This window comes from Lemur catta, chromosome 4, assembly GCF_020740605.2.
Source record: "Lemur catta isolate mLemCat1 chromosome 4, mLemCat1.pri, whole genome shotgun sequence".
In the NCBI taxonomy this organism is placed as follows: domain Eukaryota; kingdom Metazoa; phylum Chordata; class Mammalia; order Primates; family Lemuridae; genus Lemur; species Lemur catta.
In genome coordinates this window covers 105,694,461-105,711,415 of record NC_059131.1, presented here as the reverse complement: position 1 = coordinate 105,711,415, position 16,955 = coordinate 105,694,461, and the positions used below count along the sequence as shown (strand labels likewise).

The 16,955-nt window shown below is 44.6% G+C and overlaps 1 protein-coding gene across 7 annotated transcripts in view; it reads right to left on the bottom strand.

Moving 5' to 3' along the window:
* The window catches only part of TBC1D1 (TBC1 domain family member 1), a 200,581-nt gene that overhangs the window by 20,335 nt on the left and 163,291 nt on the right, over positions 1 to 16,955 (bottom strand). For all 7 annotated transcript variants that reach the window (XM_045550515.1, XM_045550512.1, XM_045550514.1 and 4 more), the window contains 2 exons: positions 12,379 to 12,540; positions 5,930 to 6,088 (listed from right to left, as the gene is read on the bottom strand). In XM_045550515.1, coding sequence (XP_045406471.1) covers positions 5,930 to 6,088; positions 12,379 to 12,540 — 321 coding nt within the window. The remainder of the gene's footprint in view (positions 1 to 5,929; positions 6,089 to 12,378; positions 12,541 to 16,955) is intronic.

Below are 16,955 nucleotides of genomic sequence, written 5' to 3'. Positions count from 1 at the left end.
CGCTCCGTAAACAAGTCAGCCAGTTGTTCCTGGAATAATGTTCGCAATGAAAAATCAGCAATTATTCATGTTTTGGTGGTGGTTTAGGTGAAAGAAATTAGAACCACCTTTGGTCCTACAAATGTCTGGATTTTGATCTACAACAAGGAGTAGCCTGTTGGTCCTCCAGACATGGCCTCCCTCCTCAGAAGAAGGCGGGACAGCTCTCTTCCCCCACCCCCGGCCATGCACAGCCCTAGATCTGCGCTCCCACGCTGGCACATTCTGCCTGCAGGTGCTTCACACCAACCTCAAGCAGTGTTTCGAAACAGCCTGAAGGGCAGCAGGTGTTTTCTTTTACACAAAACAGTTACCTTCCAGAAAAAGGGACTTTTTTTTTTTTAAAAGCTCTCAACATCCTGATTGTTTTCACAAAAAGCTGGTATTCAAATAAGACTTAAATACTTCCTTTGTCCAGGAGGCTTTTTTTTTTTGAGACAGAGTCTCGCTTTGTTGCCCGGGCTAGAGTGAGTGCCGTGGCGTCAGCCTAGCTCACAGCAACCTCAAACTCCTGGGCTTAAGCGATCCTCCTGCCTCAGCCTCCCGAGTAGCTGGGACTACAGACATGCACCACCATGCCCGGCTAATTCTTTTTCTATATATATTTTAGTTGGCCAGATAATTTCTTTCTATTTTTAGTAGAGACAGGGTTTCGCTCTTGCTGGTCTCGAACTCCTGACCTCAAGCAATCCACCCCCCTCGGCCTCCCAGAGTGCTAGGATTACAGGCGTGAGCCACCACGCCCGGCCTTGTCCAGGAGGCTTTTGTGGCTGATACCAGTCACCTCCCCTCTCCCCTCCTCTGGAATGTGACTGAAGGGAAAGCACCGTTTCCAGGGAGCAGGAAGGTGACGAAAGAGAAGAAAGGTCTGGAGCCCAGCCACCGGCGGCCAGGCCAGGTGGGGACCCGGGTGACAGTTGCATACCTGTCCGGCTCAGCAGAGGCAGAAGGGCGCCCAGGCCGCACCATGATCACTGGACGCAGCAGAGGGGGGCGGACATAGTCAGGGTTCCCCCTCAGCTGAGTGAGAAAGCGTTTAGTCAGTCTACACAGGTTCATCTGAACTGGATTTAGGAGGATGGCCACGGTTTCCTAACTACTGCCTGGATTTCTTGTCCTGTGTTCACTTCTTGCCTCTTCTACCTCTTCCCCCAACAAAGCTTCTCCCAACATACCCTGCACTGCTAGGAAGCAATCAATAGCTCCCCAGTGCTCTAAGAACAAATTCCCCTGAAGCCTGAAGCCCCACATAATCACCCTCCCAGCTTGATCCTCTCCTCCAGGGCTTAGCACAGGCACTAGGAGTGGGGGCTCCTGGGGTCTCTGACCCTCTCTGGGCTGTGTGCAGAACTGTGTGTGTGAGTACCGTAAGTATGGTTACGCCAGGGCATCTTCCTAGCCTGGAGCAGCATGTGCAACTGAACTGTAATGCGAGCACGCTGGTGCTTCATGGGGTGTGTGGACACAGGCCTGGCAGGCACTGGCCTCGAGGTCTGCTCCAGAGTCCCTGGTACGGGAGTGAAAGGGCTCAGACGCCTTTCTGACCAACCACAGATTTTGAACATTATCCATCTTGCCAGCAAAACATTGTATGTAGCACCTCTTATGCTAAGAACAACCCTCTGATGTACATTTCAATGGCGTCTGAAGCAAATAAGCAACTAGCTCTCGGCACGTGCAGTTCAAAGTGGACTATCTGGCTTCTCCGAACTTCAGCCTCCTCTCATGTAACATGGACATACACTTTGCTGAGCGGGGGCGTGAGCAATGCCTGATGCCAGTCACGGGCGACTGTCCAGATACGACATACACATCACTCAAACCCAGCTTCCACCCAAGACTGGAAAAAAGGGCACATGTAAGACAGTCCTGTAGCATGAAATAATGTACCTGGCAGAGGAACAGCCTTGCAGAACCACTAGTCTATTAACTATAATATTCCACATGAGCCTGAAAATCTCACTTTCCAACAGACTTCCAGAGGCAAAGGAAAGTTTCATCCCAGCAACTGATTTTCATGAAATTTGGAATTCACAAATATCTAGAACTGAAAATATGAGTTCCAAATAATAACAATAATAAACATTACCAACATCTAGATTCACCAAAACAGCTGTGCACCCCAAACTTTCAGATCTTTAGTTATTACTCAAACCAGTCAAGTCTTCCACATTGCAGTTTCAGAAACTGTAATTTATTTTCTTTATGCAAGAAACCTGCCCTGAACAAACCCGGGCAACCTAAAACAAATTTTCCAGTGTGTTCCATGAGATGCCCCAATGTACCTTCCTGTCCCACACAGTGCTGGGACTCAGCGCAGCAAGGAAGGCCTCCGAGCCCACTGTCCACTACCAGGCTGGGCAAGCAGCCACAAGTCTCTGGCTCCAACTCTCAACCACCGGGAGAAGCAGGATGACTGCCCTTCTGACTCTGCTGTCCAGCCCATGCTTCGTGCTATTAACCAAGTCTATTTGGGGGAGATACTGCTTTCTTATTTTACATTCTTCTTGGCCAGTGGTTCTCAGTCTGAGGGCCTTTGGGGTATCCGAGACACTTTTAGGAGTCCATGAGGTCTTCCCTCTTTTTTCCAACTACAGATCTGGGCAAGGTCAGCTTTTTCTTCATATACATCAAATAACACAAGCACAACAGACTGAATGAAGCAAATATGATAATCCAGTGGATTCTACTAAATCAGACATTAAATAGATTTTTTTTAATGTAAAAACAATGTCACTCTTCTCACTAATTTTTTTATTTTGGAAAATCATTTTTCATAGTATTTTGTATGTATGAGTTTATTATACTTATTTTAAAGTAAATACTTTCTCAGTTTTAATTAAATTCTAATATGGTAAATACTGACAGAAATTATGCATGTAAACAAACGCTCTTTGGGCTCTGTGATACTTTTCAGCATGAGAGGGATCCCGACATCAAGGATGGACCCGCTGTTTGGGAACTGGCATTCCAGGCTAACACGGCAACCCGGCCTCTTCCTGAGCACACACAAGTGAGGAGGGAAGGCAGGCCACGCGGGCGGAGAACGGACCAGCAGGATTAAAGGCATTCCCTGGACAATTCACACTCATATACCCCAGTGCGGAGCACTGCAGCCCTCCAGCCCCGATTTAGAAGTTACTGCGTTAGCACTGGGAAGGCCAAACTGCATGTCACTAAGACCACACATCTGACCTGCACCTGCAGCAGGGGACAGGGCCGAGGGCAGTGCACACCTGAGGACATGTTCAGCCCCTTGCACCCGCTGCTTACTCAAAGCACATTATGACCAAAACACTGTTTACTGGCTGTCGTATTTGTTCAAAGTTTGTGAGAAGATTCCAGACTGAGGTTCTGACTCAACAAGACAGGCTGTAGCAGGCGCACACCGCAAGGGCAAGCACTCTGGCTCGGGAAGACTCCAGCTTAGGGAAAAAATGCCTCATTTCTGCCAACCTAGAGGGAAACTGGGTAGAAACCATGAACCCTTCCTACAGATACATCGGGATATGAGGCCTGCCTCTTTAAACTGTATTTTACAGAAATGCAGTTCCTTTAAATTTTTCTCTTAAATAGAGTCTACCTTCATACACAAAATGAGAACGGGATTGTTAAGTGGAGAATGTCAAACGCAAGCACAAACAAACCCCCTTATTCACATTAAAAAAGACATGTGACAATGCTGTACCCATGCGTCAAAATGTAGAAACATGCTGCAAAGACCCACAAGGAGACCATATTTCTAAACGACCTAGAACTTAATTTTCATGAAGTGTTGCACAAGCTAAGTGTTCCTAAGGAATTTCACTCATCTAAGGGACGTTTTTCCAGGATGAATTTTTTCCTACTCCATCCCTTGGAGGGGGAAGCGCTTTCATCTAGCAGTTTTCAAGCAGGAATCACATCAGGGTCACCTGGGGGCTTGTTAAACATGCACATCAGAAATTCTTAAATCAGCAGCAGGTCAGCGATGTGACCTCAGGAATGTGTTTTCACAAGTTCCTCAAGAGATGCTGCAGGTGGTCCCGGCAGTGCTGGGAGAAACCCCATTCAATCTAGAGTGTCCCCCTTATTCTATTCAGGGCAGCCCGGCTTCATCTTAAGCAAGACCCCTGGTCCTCTTAGCTTTGTTTACTACCTGGCAGCTGCTACAAGAGGCCAGAGGTCTCCTGAGGCAAACACAGGGCCACCTGCAAAGCTATTCAGTCTCATGGTGGCTCCAAACAGTTGACTAACAAGTTTCTTTCTTTTGCTCCTTTCACCAGGAGGCTGGAGATTCCTGCATCTCCAGGGAGTGGTGCAGGCAAACCAGCAATCCCACACTGACTCTCTGACTTCCCGGCCCTGGGTCCCTCCTTTGCAGAAAGAAGAGTAACCCTACAACTGAATGACCTCCAAGATTCCTTCCTGGATGAGGATCTGTGATCCTAACATCTTCTTAAATTGTTCCATTTAGCTCTGAGCAGAATTTGAAATGAGAGACTGGAAATAAAAATACCCTTTGTATCATCCTCAGAATTTTAAGTCATTCGGTCATCCATTGTCTAGTGTCCATCTTCCCACTAGAATGTGTGCTTCCTAGAGTATAGGGAATCCACCAGGCAGTCAAAGAAGGTCTGTGGAATCACTAATGTCAAGGTCGGGAGACTAAGAAGGCACAGCTCACCTACAGTTATTTCCAGGAAACAGGTGACTTAGTCCAGTGACTGCCGGGGCTGGCTCCCATTGGCCCTGTTTGTGCACAGCTGTGACCAGTGCCCAGCTCTGTGATCGCTGACATCAAGTTGGTAGCTTAAAATTGGCTATGACAGGAGTAGTTACACCATGGCAATCTGCAAACACTGAACACCAGGGCCCCTTTTGAGAGCGTGGGAGGAGATGCTTGTTAAACATTCGCCAGCACACCACTGACTGAATTGCAGGAGGCAGGAAGATTCCAGACCTTTATGAAAGGAAATGAAATCGCACCCCATTTTACTCTTTCTTTTTATCATCCACATTTAGTTATATCACTTTGATGTTAAAGGGCATATTTAGAATGGCCAGACAAGTATGATTTCATGATGTGATCTTGATAATATCAGAAATAATGGCACATGGTTTGGAATAACGCATGTAGCCACTGGTGCCAGACTATTAGACTCTTAAACTATGACAGTTCAACTGACCTCCATACAGCACAGTCCCAAACCAGACAGACAGCTGTGTTCCATAACAAGAATGCTGCATGATAAACTTTAGCTACTTTTCTGTGCTTTACCATTAAGGTTTTTAGTTTCTCACTCAGGGCTTCAACTCGAAGATGAAAGCGAAAGCAGTGCCCCGCCCCCCAGCACCCCTCTGTCGGTAATGAACGGCTGATTGTGTATCGCTTCAATCTTTGTGTTTCTAAAAACTATCCAAGAGACAAGGTACCACCCAGTTTCTAAAATAAAATTGCCCAAGGCACACACACAAAATGCTTTCTACAATTTCTTCGATGAATTGTGTTTGTAAGCAGTACAGCAGCTAGGGAGCAGCTCCTGTAATTAAACCAAGCCCTGGTTCTGAACATCTAAATGTTGTCCAGGATGCTCCTTCAGCTGACTGTAAAAACCTCCTATCAATATTTGCATTACTGAACTGAACCACAGTTATGACTGCAGCCTTAATGAACACCCGCCTCCATGCCAAGCAGAGTTAGCAAGCTGCTCAGTGAAAATATAGAGATTTTTATATACTTCAAGAAGACATTTGTGATTACCCTAGGGCTTTTTAAATTAAAAGTCTCAGTAGTAAATTTTGATTGCTAAACGTAAAGGCAAATCACTAAATAACCTGGACAGTCTCTTCAGATTTTTCAAGGGAGTGAAACTTCTACTTTCATCTCCAGTCGATAGTGTGGACTTACCAAGGTCAATGAGAATCGCGTGCTGCTGGGAGGTGAGCTGTTTTAGGAGTTCCTTGTATGGCTCGTCCTTTGGCTGCTGGTTACTGGGAAACTGGTGTTTTAGGTGGAATTGCTCAGCTAGAAATTTCCAGATTTCACCTCGGTGATGACGTGGCACACCTTTAAAAGAAGGAGCAGAAGATATAAAGAGACTTTATGCAGAGAATGCAACTTAATAAAAATGAGCTGTGTTTCATCCTTGGGTCCAAGTCTTGTTCCATTAGGAATCAGCAGCACAGGAACGGAAGAGAAGCAACTGAAACGCTGTTCTATTTACTCCCTTCCTTCAAGCCACCCATGCTCCGCTCACTGCTGCAGCCCCTTCCCTCTCGCCTTTCAAAGACGTCATGTTGTGTTGGACTCTGCAAGCAATAAACTGATGACTGTGGCACAAGCCCCCACCTGGTGCCAATTAGTAACGTTCTAGGGACATAAGAACAAGCATGAAGAACTATAATGCAAAATGTGATCTCATAAAAAAGGCAGAATCAAATTGGGGTAGCGTTCAGCTGAAGGAGAGTGGGCTCATTTCTAATGAGCAATTGAGGTTTCACAGAATCCTTCATTTGGGCCAAGCCTTAAGGATGATGGGAAAGAAGAGAAAAGACCAATCAGACAGAAGGAACCTGAGCTTTCCAGCTGCCCTCGGCACAAGGGTGGGTGTGAGGAGGGAGCAGTTGCCAGCAAGGCTGGAAGAGTTTTGTCTGAGGCAAAATTGAGGGCAAGAACCCTGTCTTTGTTTGGTGGCTCTGAGGCTGTGGTCCCCAGGCCCCCGGCTGTGGCCTGTTAGGAACCAGGCTGCGCAGTGCGTTGCCCACCTGCCCACCGCCATATCCTCCGCCCGTGGAAAAACTGTCTTGCACGACACTTAGGAACCAGGCCGCACAGCAGGAGGTGAGCAGTGGGCGAGCAAGAGAAGTTTCACCTGTATTTACAGCCACTCCCACCACTCGCATCAGTGCCTGAGCTCCGCCCCCCACAACCCTCCACCCTCCATCCATGGAAAAATCATCTTCTATGAAACTGGTCCCTGGTGCCAAAGAGGTTGGGGACCGCTGCTCTAAGGAACCACTGAATGCTGCTGAGCTGGGGAAGGACAGCCCAGCTGAAGTTGAGATGCTGGAATCCTGACTAGACATCTTTCTGCAAGGTGGGCTGGAGGGCCCAGAGACTGGGCAGGAGACTGACTGCAAAATCATGCCATTTGAGCATTCACTAGAGATCTAAAAACTAGAAAATGATCCAAGAGCCTCCACCTAATATTTTTAACATAATTAATTGGAATACTCAAAGTGATTAAAAATGTCTAAAACTAAGAAAAATTTTCTTAGAGCCAATGCTATTATTTAGAGCAAACCTCATTAGAAAAAAATGACAGTTTGGAATCAAAATTCTCTGGTTCATTATTTAGCTACTACAAGGCTCAAATGTGGAAGGGGGAGAGAAAGAAGAATGCAGGGTAAGACACCAAATCTTCCCCATGTCTTGGGATAAAAGGAACGTTGGAATTAGAGATTAATCTTTCTTTCCATCCAGAAAAAACTGTGACCACTTTGTACACTTCTCTGCCACTCAGAAGCCTACTCAGGAAGATGGTTTTGCTAGTTTCTATCTCTGGTCATCTTTGAGAGAAATTTCTATTCTGGCAAGATAGAAGGTGCAACAGCAGATGGCATTTATTACAAGGCCACTATGAGCTGTCACCATTCTAAGCACTTATGTGTGTTGGCCCATACTGTCCTCATAACCTTCTAAGGGAAATACTGTGATTATCCTCATGGTAAACTTGAAGAAAGAGGCCAACCACAACAGCTCCCTCACCCGGGATCACCGGCTGGTTAGTGATAGCCCAGGGACAGGGACCATCATTTTCTCTTGATGTCCTTCCTGTCAGAACTGTCAGATAAGGCTGCTACTCAGGTGGGGATTGGAGAAAAATATTTTGTTCCTACCTGGCAACGAATAATAAAATAACCATTTGTGGATTTGAAACAAATAGTAATCAATTTCACTTATTAACAGAATAAGGAACTATTTAGAGAGTCTCATGCAGCCACCTCTTAGAAATACTTCAGGTATAGTAAGTACTTTTTCTTCCCCTTTGTGTTTTTAAACACAAAGCAGTTGTTTAAAAAGAAAAAAGTTAGGCTGTGGGAGAAAAACAGGGCCCCCCCTTAACCATGACTACCCTGCACCTTCTCTAATTTTATTTTAGCATTAATCTCATGACCCTGTAGACTAAGTTGAATGGCGGCCCCTCAAAAATATATGTCCACTTCCTAATCTCTGGAACCTGTGAATGTCACCTTCTTTGGAAAAAGGGTCTCTGCAGATACAGTTAAGTAAGGGACTTCAGATGAGGAGACCATCCTGGATTATCCGGGCAGACCCTATATTCATCCTTATAACAGATGCAGAGAAGAAGACAAGAGAGTCAGTGTGACCGTGGAGGAACAGAGTGGAGTGAAATGACATGGCCACAAGTCAAGGAAGCCAACAGCCACTAGAAGCTGGGAAGGCCAAGTGCAGCCCTGCCAACACCTTGTTTTTGGAATTCTGGCCAGATGGGTGAGAGAAAAAGTTGTTTTCTCTGGCCGCAGTGGTGGCTCACGCCTGTAATCCTACCACTTTGGAAGGCTGAGGCGGGAGGATTGCTGGAGGCCAGGAGTTCCAGATCCGCCTGATCAAGAGGGAGACCCCCATCTCTACAAAAAATAGAAAACTTAGCCAGGCATGGTGGTGTGCACCTGTAGTCCCAGCTACTCAGGGAGGCTGAGGCAGGAGGATCGCTTCAGCCCAAGAGTCTGACACTGTATGTTAGCACAGGCAACAGACCAAGACCCTATCTCAAAAACAAACAAACAAACAAACAAAAAACTGTTGTTTCAGCCACCATTTTTACAGTAATTTGTTATGGCAGCAACAGGAAACTAATAAACCCTGATATCTGCTTTTTTATGTTATTTTCTTTCTTTTCTCCTTCTCCACTATTCCTGCTCAGAGATATATCTTGGGGACACACACTCACTCTCTCTCTCTCTCTCTCTCTCTCTCACACACACACACACACACACACACACACACACACACACACGCACACACATCTCTAATACTTTAAATCCTAAACAGAAGTAAATGTGGGCGGGAAAATAGCTTGGTAAGTGATTTACGGTGGGGCTTTTTCACAAAGTATTTTTTTCAAACTGGAAAATTTTCCTTATTTATGAGATGTCCAATTTCCTCTTATTACTAAATCATTCCCACTATCTTATCAGGACTTTATTTTTTTTGGAAGAAAAGATATTGGCTGTGTCACTGGACCGTACCAGATATTCTGGTATTCAGGAGTAACCCTAGATCCTATGATTTAAAGCACAGAGTCATGACAATCAGACCCAATGTTTTTGCTAAGAATGGCCTGGAACAACCTTTCCCATGCTCAGTGTTGCCTCACTCCTAACCCAAGACAGAAACCTGGCAGTGGAGCCTACCCAGGGCTTGCAGGTGGGTTCTGGGTGGGCAGGAGGCCACTCCTCCATCCCCCATGTAAGCAGCTTTTTATTTTCACTCACCTGAAAAATAATACATGCTCAACGTTTAGAAGGGGAAAAAAACTCAGAAAATGCAAAAGGTATAAAGAAGAAAGTGAAAAACCACCCATAACTAGAATGAACATATAATTACCATCCAAAGCAGGAAACTTTCGACAGTGAAGAGGAAGAAGGCTATTAATTATTTTGCCAGGATGAGAGTCGTAAACCAGGGCTGTGCCAGGTGACCCCAGCTGTAAGGTCACACTGCCTATAACCCGGATATCTGCAAACGTATCTCGGAGATTCTCTGTGTATAAGCACACAGAATTCTCATTTATCTCAGACATCTTTTACATCAGTAAACACAGACCTACTTATTGAGTCATTTTCAAGGAATCTTGTCACATGGAATGGTCACATGGTTGGGGTTGGTTTGTTTGTTTAGGCTGTTAAACAATGCCACCACAAGCATTCTTCTTACTGCAGGACATTTTTGGCTGATTAATTTCTTGAGTAAGGTTCTGTAAATGGCATTGAGTCCAAGGTAAGCAAAGTCTGCATCTGGCCCATATTGCCAAGTGTTCCACTTTACAATCCTATTCCCAGAAAAATACACTCCAGCTGATGAAGTTCCACCTAGATATCTTTAGAGAAATCATTTTTGACCCAAATTAGGCTTTGAATTATCTAAAATGTCACAGAATTATTCTTCTTTCTCCCAAGTTGAAACCTCAGTCCTGCCATCGCCATCTAATTGTAACTTGGAAAGTCTTATAAATCCCTTTCATTTCTGTCACGTAGGGGACTCGGATCACTAAGAGGAAAGGACTCATTATTCATACACTCACACAAGAACTGTCCTCTTTTTCAAGGTCTCTGAGCTGACTTGACCTCTACTTGAAAGGTCAAAGGTAATGGTTCTGAGTTAATCTCATTTTTTTTTATTCTGAGCCACAAAATGAACAGCAGTCATTTGTTTAGAGTTGTTAAATCTTAATGTGTTGAAACCAGCTGAGTGAGGAAGCCCTTTCATGGTTAGAAAGAAAGAGTTTCTGCAGTGAAGACTGACATGACAAAGTCGGGACACATGAGGAGATGCCACATCAGCCTCAGCTCACCCCAATACATAAACCGTTCCACCATCCACGTCCAACCTCACTACACAGTGTGCAGATTCCTGGAGTATTTCTATTAGCCCCCTCATAAAATGCACAATGAAAGGCAAACACGTCGGTGTCAGACTTGTAAGATGCTCAAATAGTTGGAATAGCTGTCACAGACCCAATTTGCCCTCTGCAGACGCAAAGCCACCTGAAGGCCATCATCTAGTCACCCGTGGCAAGGGACAGAACAGAATTACTCTCCTTCCTGTCTTCTCCTTTTTCACAACAGCAATCTGGGGCATCTGGTGTAAGGGTAGATCTCCAGCAACCACCACAGGCGCAAAGAGTGTTAGAACCAGAAGAGAGCTCCCAGACACTCTCCTCGGTCCAAGCCTCTGATTCTACCAGCAAGGGGGCAAGAGCTCAGAAAGGTGAGGGCACCTGCCGAAGGTCCCACTGGACGCTGCTGCCGACTTACAGCCTCAGTCTTCGCTACTGCTTACATTTCAGGTTCTGAGAACAGCACAGTCAAGGTACCGTGCAACACAAGCCGTGCAGTACGGTGTCAGAAGCCCAGCTCTGAGGCCCTGAGCCCACCAAGTTTCCTTATCTATAGAAAGGGGAAAGACATAACTAGTAATAACTATTAATACTAAAATTGATGCTGTTTAACCTGGATAAAGATTAAAAAATAATGCCTGAAAGACTATAGTAGAAAATACTGATTTGCTCCAATAATTCTATTATAGATAAGCAACGTAGATGTAATGTTCTTCCACCGTACAACTGATAAAGTTAGAAGAAAACTGTAAGAATTATACATATTTGCTACCCTTATTCTCAACACCTGGTTATTCATGACTAGATCAATCAGAACTCAGTACCAATAAAATTAGATTAGACTCAGAGGATTTCTATTGCCAGCAGACACGTTCATTTTCAAAGAAATCACTGTTTGTTTTACTTGCACACTAAATCACTGAAGTTAAGCTCTAAAATGGTGCTTCCCAAACTATTCCAATCCATCACACACTGATATTTTTGTAAAATACAGTAAAAATGAATTAGAAAAACAGACTGTCAAAATACAAGTCCACATTTTTTATTAGGATCACTGTGTCAAATTGCTGGAAACATTCCCAAATGCTTAGTGTCAAGTCCTGTACTTACCTCTTCTTGGACCAGTTCAGACTGGCAGAACACAATGAAAAAACAGCTAACAGTGCCCACTCTGCAAGGCCTTACAGTACAGCAGACACAGGCCGTGTGCTGCTCACAACCACCACTACCGTGATCCACACCTTACATATGTGGAACAGGCTCAGAGGGGTTAAGTCATTTGTCTAAGATGACACTGCAAAGGAAGTGGCACAGCTGAGATCTAAGCTCAGGACCACCCGCTTGAAGTCTGTGCTCTACACTCTGTTGCCTCCCTAGGGCACCCAGAGAGAAGCCACACAGTTAGTTTCTAGTTTACTATTTAATTCAGAGTATATCATCATATTTTTATCCAGTTTGCAGGCAACTAAGCCCCTGGGTTTTCCTGTCTTCTACCTGTCTCCTGGTCTTCTGGGAATTTTCATTAAGAGGAATCATGAAAGGTGATGAAACTCATGTCAATTAACTAAGATATCTCGAAACAGATTAAGTAAAGATGTGATGAAAGGAAGAGACATGGCCATTAAAATTAGACTTTAAAAATTTTTTATTCCACACTTCTTTCCAGGTATCCACAAGGGGTGAGGTTGGCTAGATGATTACCAATAAAGCTTACCTTGCCCAACAGCTGAGTGTATTTTTTCCATGTCAAACTTAATTTTTGATCTCCCTGGAGTGCTAAGCATCTTTTCCCACACTGCAGTTACTTCTTTAAGACAAGGAGTGATTTCTTCATAATCAAGCTTCAGGCGCTTATTCAGCAAATCATTTTCAGAGGCTAGAACACATCATTTAAGAACACATTAATAAATGCTGCACCTGGCTGCCTCTCGGTTATCGGTGCTGTGTCATACATCCCTGCTTACAGATCCAAATCAAAGGCCGGGATCCTGCCCCACTCCATTTTCCTTGCATTGGACAATGCTAAAAACCTAGGCAGTGTCTGATTCCTCTTACCCCGTTCACTCTCAGTGTGTCCTGTTGGCTCTATTGCTAAGATACACCCCACACGTGTCCAAATCTTTCCAGTGTCACAGCTACCTTTACACCACAAAACTCTCAAAGGCAGGAGCTCTGTGTTAAAATTCCCAATACCTGGCATGGTTAAGAGTTCAACAAAATTTTTTCATCTAAACTGGAAGAGGGACTCTAAGGACAGCTCCTTCTTATTTGGAGCCAAACCTCCTTTTGGTAGCTTCTTTCATTGGTTCCATTTCTGTTTCCTGGAATAAAACAGAATAAATCTACTCCTTTCATATGACATCTTTCAAATGTATGAAGATAGGTGTTGTTTCCTACCAAACTTATTCAACCTAAAGCTGCATGAAGAATTATACCCAAATTACCACCGAACGGGGGGAGGGGGGAGAGGCAATTAAGGAAAACTTTAAATAGCCAGTTTACACTGATTCCCCAGTCTAACCACTCATGTCACAGACACAGACGCTGAAGTCAGAGAGGCAGTGATGTGCCCAAGGTTATTTACTGGCCAGGAGGTGGCCGAGTGACTGCTGTCCTCTCAACTTTCACGGTGCTTCACCTCTCATTTTTACTCTTTGTTCTTTTACTTTGAAAAATACACTTTCAAGGTCCTGTTAGACAATTCCCTACATCTCTGGAGTTCACATTTTTAAAAAAATGCCAACCCTAGATTTTGTGTGTGTGTGCGGCTATGAGAAAACACAACGAATGTCAGTAGAGCTGAGCTAACCCTTGCGGCAAGCGGGTTCAGGACCAGCCCTGCTGAGCAGCCACCGGCAGCAGCACCGGGCCCTGGGGCCGACGCGCATTCTCTGGCAGCGAGTTCTGCTGAGAGCACACCTGGCCACCCTGACAGCCCAGCAGGCAACATGAGGAGCTCAGTCTGAAGTCAACAGGACTGCACACAGACCGAAAACAGGCCAGAAGATTCAGCTGAAAAGGCTTACTCCACGTATTTGCCTATTGGTCCAAGCAACCTCCTGCTGCTTCAGCATGCCGACAACACTGCTGCCTAAAGTCAGTGGCCTCCAAAATGCCTTATTAACCAAGGTAGATGGTGCAAACCCGCCACAAACATCTGGACTCCACGTCAACCAGGGGCGGGGGGGCCTGAGGGCCAGGTGTGGCCTTCTGGATCCTTACGTGCAGCCTTTTGACTGAATCCAAATTTTACAGAAAAAATCTTTTTAATAAAGGGATTTGTTCTGTGAAATTTGCATTCAGTCAAGGAGCCGCACTTGGGGATCTGGAGGCCACATGTGGCCTTGAGGCCGCAGGTTCCCAAGTGCCCACAACCCACGTGGCTCATGAGCTTGTGGGGAAAAGGGAAACGTGACTGAATGAGATCAAATGTAATTTTGTAAAAAGTTGTCTAAAATATTTATTATCATTTAACATGAATGCCTGAGCTAACCTGGACCTCGTGACTAACATTCACGTCTGATCTATGCCCACTGCGGAGGGTGGGCTGTGGCTACTGTGTCCCCAGTTCTGCTCTCTTGACAACTGCTGTCAGAGACAGAACTCCCCTGTAGCTGCCACCAGCTCTCGAAAGCTCAGAAAGGGAAAGCTGAGCAGCTGGGAGGCTCTGCAATTGTAAATGACCCCCCCACGCACACACACATGAGATTTCAGGAAAACCACACTCTCTCTCTCTATATATATTTATTTAACAATAGACATGTATTATTTAACTCGGGGGAAAGGTTTTTTAAAATCAAAAAACCTTCAACTGCAATTCAAAATTTAATGTCACCACATCATTTCACCTAAGGCAAGCAGAAAACAGGGAGTGGCGTGAACGAGTGCAGCGGGCGACGCCATGCGGACTGCGCACGCCCAGCCACCGCGGTCCCGCGAGCCTCGCTGGGCTGCAACACGCTGCTCGGGCCTAACTTCAGTCATTTGAAACTAGGGAAAAGATGGCCCTGCAGAGGGGGGACAGCAGAGGACTGTGATACATTTAGTCCCAACACCACTGTAAATTAGCTGTTTGATTTTGGGGAAATCACTTCAGCTTTCACGTGTCTACAATGGAGTGAGGTAGAGTTTAATGACATGATTTGGGTCCTTCCAGGATGCAGTGCTTCCAGAGTAGTAATAAGCATTTGATCCATATATTCAAAAGACAGGAAATAGACTTACCTACAGAAAGAATCTCCTCATACATTTTCCTCTAATTTCTTTCCCAAAGAGAGTGCAAGTCAGCTTGAATCCTTGATCAATTTCAAGAGCCACTCCTAGTTGCAATTTAACCTTCCTTTAAGAAACCCCCACCTCCCCCGAAAAAAGCAATAGAGTGACTCTCTCCAGGTACACAGCACAGCAGGTGCTTGAATAACGTTGTGATCAATGTTGCTTTATTATAATGAGGAGAAAAACTATCAATTCCCAGCTGGGGTCACTGTGTGGATTTCTCCCCACGTCTGTGTGGGTTTTCTCTGAGTACTTCAGTTTCCTCCCACGTCCCAAAGATGTGCACAGCAGGTTAATCAGCATGTCCACACGGTCCCAGGCTGGGTATGGGTGTGTGTGCGTTGCCCTGCCATGGGACAGCATCCTGTCCAGGGCTGGCTCCTGCCTTGCACCCAGAGGTACAGGCATAGGCTCTGGCCACCCAAGACCCCCAACTAGAATAAGCAGGTAAATAACTATCTTACTTGTTCTTATTAATCTTTCTTAAATATATGTATAGCTCACACTTACTTTAATGCTTACTATTAGAAGTGTTTTGGATCTTTATTTAGAAGTCTGGTGATTTTTTTTGTGACCAGAAACATGTTGTAGGAACTTAATTCTTTTTTAAAAATAAATTAGTCTATGGTAAAACTGGTTTTGTTATACATTTTGTTTAAAGTAGCAGTTTCCACAAACATGTTGATGACATTAAGTGAGGACTTGCTGTGCACTCCCTGGTTGGTTCCTGTCAAATCATGCTTCTGTATTTAATGAGAATTCTGCCCCCACCCTTGACATACCCCTACAAAACTTACTAAAAATTTTTAAGCAATCGGCCCTTATTGCTGATTATTTTTCTCAGAATTAGTGTACACACTAGTGTGTATTCGTGTACACACTGATACAATGGACTAATGCTTCCTATATTATATTAAGCAAGTTTATTGTGCTTTGAATGCAAAGATAAACTTATGTTGAACTTTATAGAGACAAGGAAAACAAATTAAATCAAGCAGTAAAAATAAAAGAACACAAGAACTGAACACTGCCAAGAAGCCAGATGAAATGAGGAAGCAGTAGAAAAATGCTGGCAAGGACCACTGAACTTAATAAAACACCTGGCAAGGTGTTCCAGGTAACCTTAGAAAACTGTCCAGTCATCATTTGCACAGCAGTATGTACTCTGCTTTTGTGCTGTACTGATCTTGCCTCATCAATTACATTCCCAAGAAGCCAGCCAGCAACATTCCCATTTTATAGCTGTGCTCTGACTCTACATGGCTATTGTTTGCAAGATTGGCCCGCATAAGCATGAAGGTTTATGACCTGCATGATGAACATAGCTGCCTTTTTGCTTTTCAACAAAAATCCCAACATACACATGAATATATAATAAATGCTGTGCTCCTTTAGCTTAAGATATTTATAGTAATGCCATCACCATCAAACACCTTTTAGACATCTGCTTTTAGAATTACCGTCAAGAACACACAAGAAAGTGGCAAAAAAATAGAGTTGGAAGAAAACTTAGCATTCATCTACTCTTAACTCCCCTCACTGAGCCATATCTTCCACAGCAACCTGACCGGAGGACCCTCCTCACCCAGCTTCAGTGCTGCCTCCTACAGAGCTTACTACCTTCATAAGCAGCCCATTCCAGCTGTCAGACTACTTCCATATCAAAAGGTCTTCTTACTCCGTATTCCACTTCTTGGTTTTGGTCAAAATGATATACATATAGGGACTATCTTTTTATATTTCATGAATCTGTACCCTTCTCAACCACAGAAACTATGTTGCTCACACACAGTGTTGTCATAACTCACAAACACCTCGTAGATGTACACAGAGAACACCCACCACTCACTGTGACACCAGCCAGGAAGAGCAGCAGAGGCTCTACACAATTGGACCTCATGAGACGCAACACATACTGGAATGTATTCAAAAGATTTGGTGTCTTAATGAACTTCAGCTCCATACAAACAAGGTCATTAATTAAAAGACAAAAATTTGCAGTTAAGGATGATGATG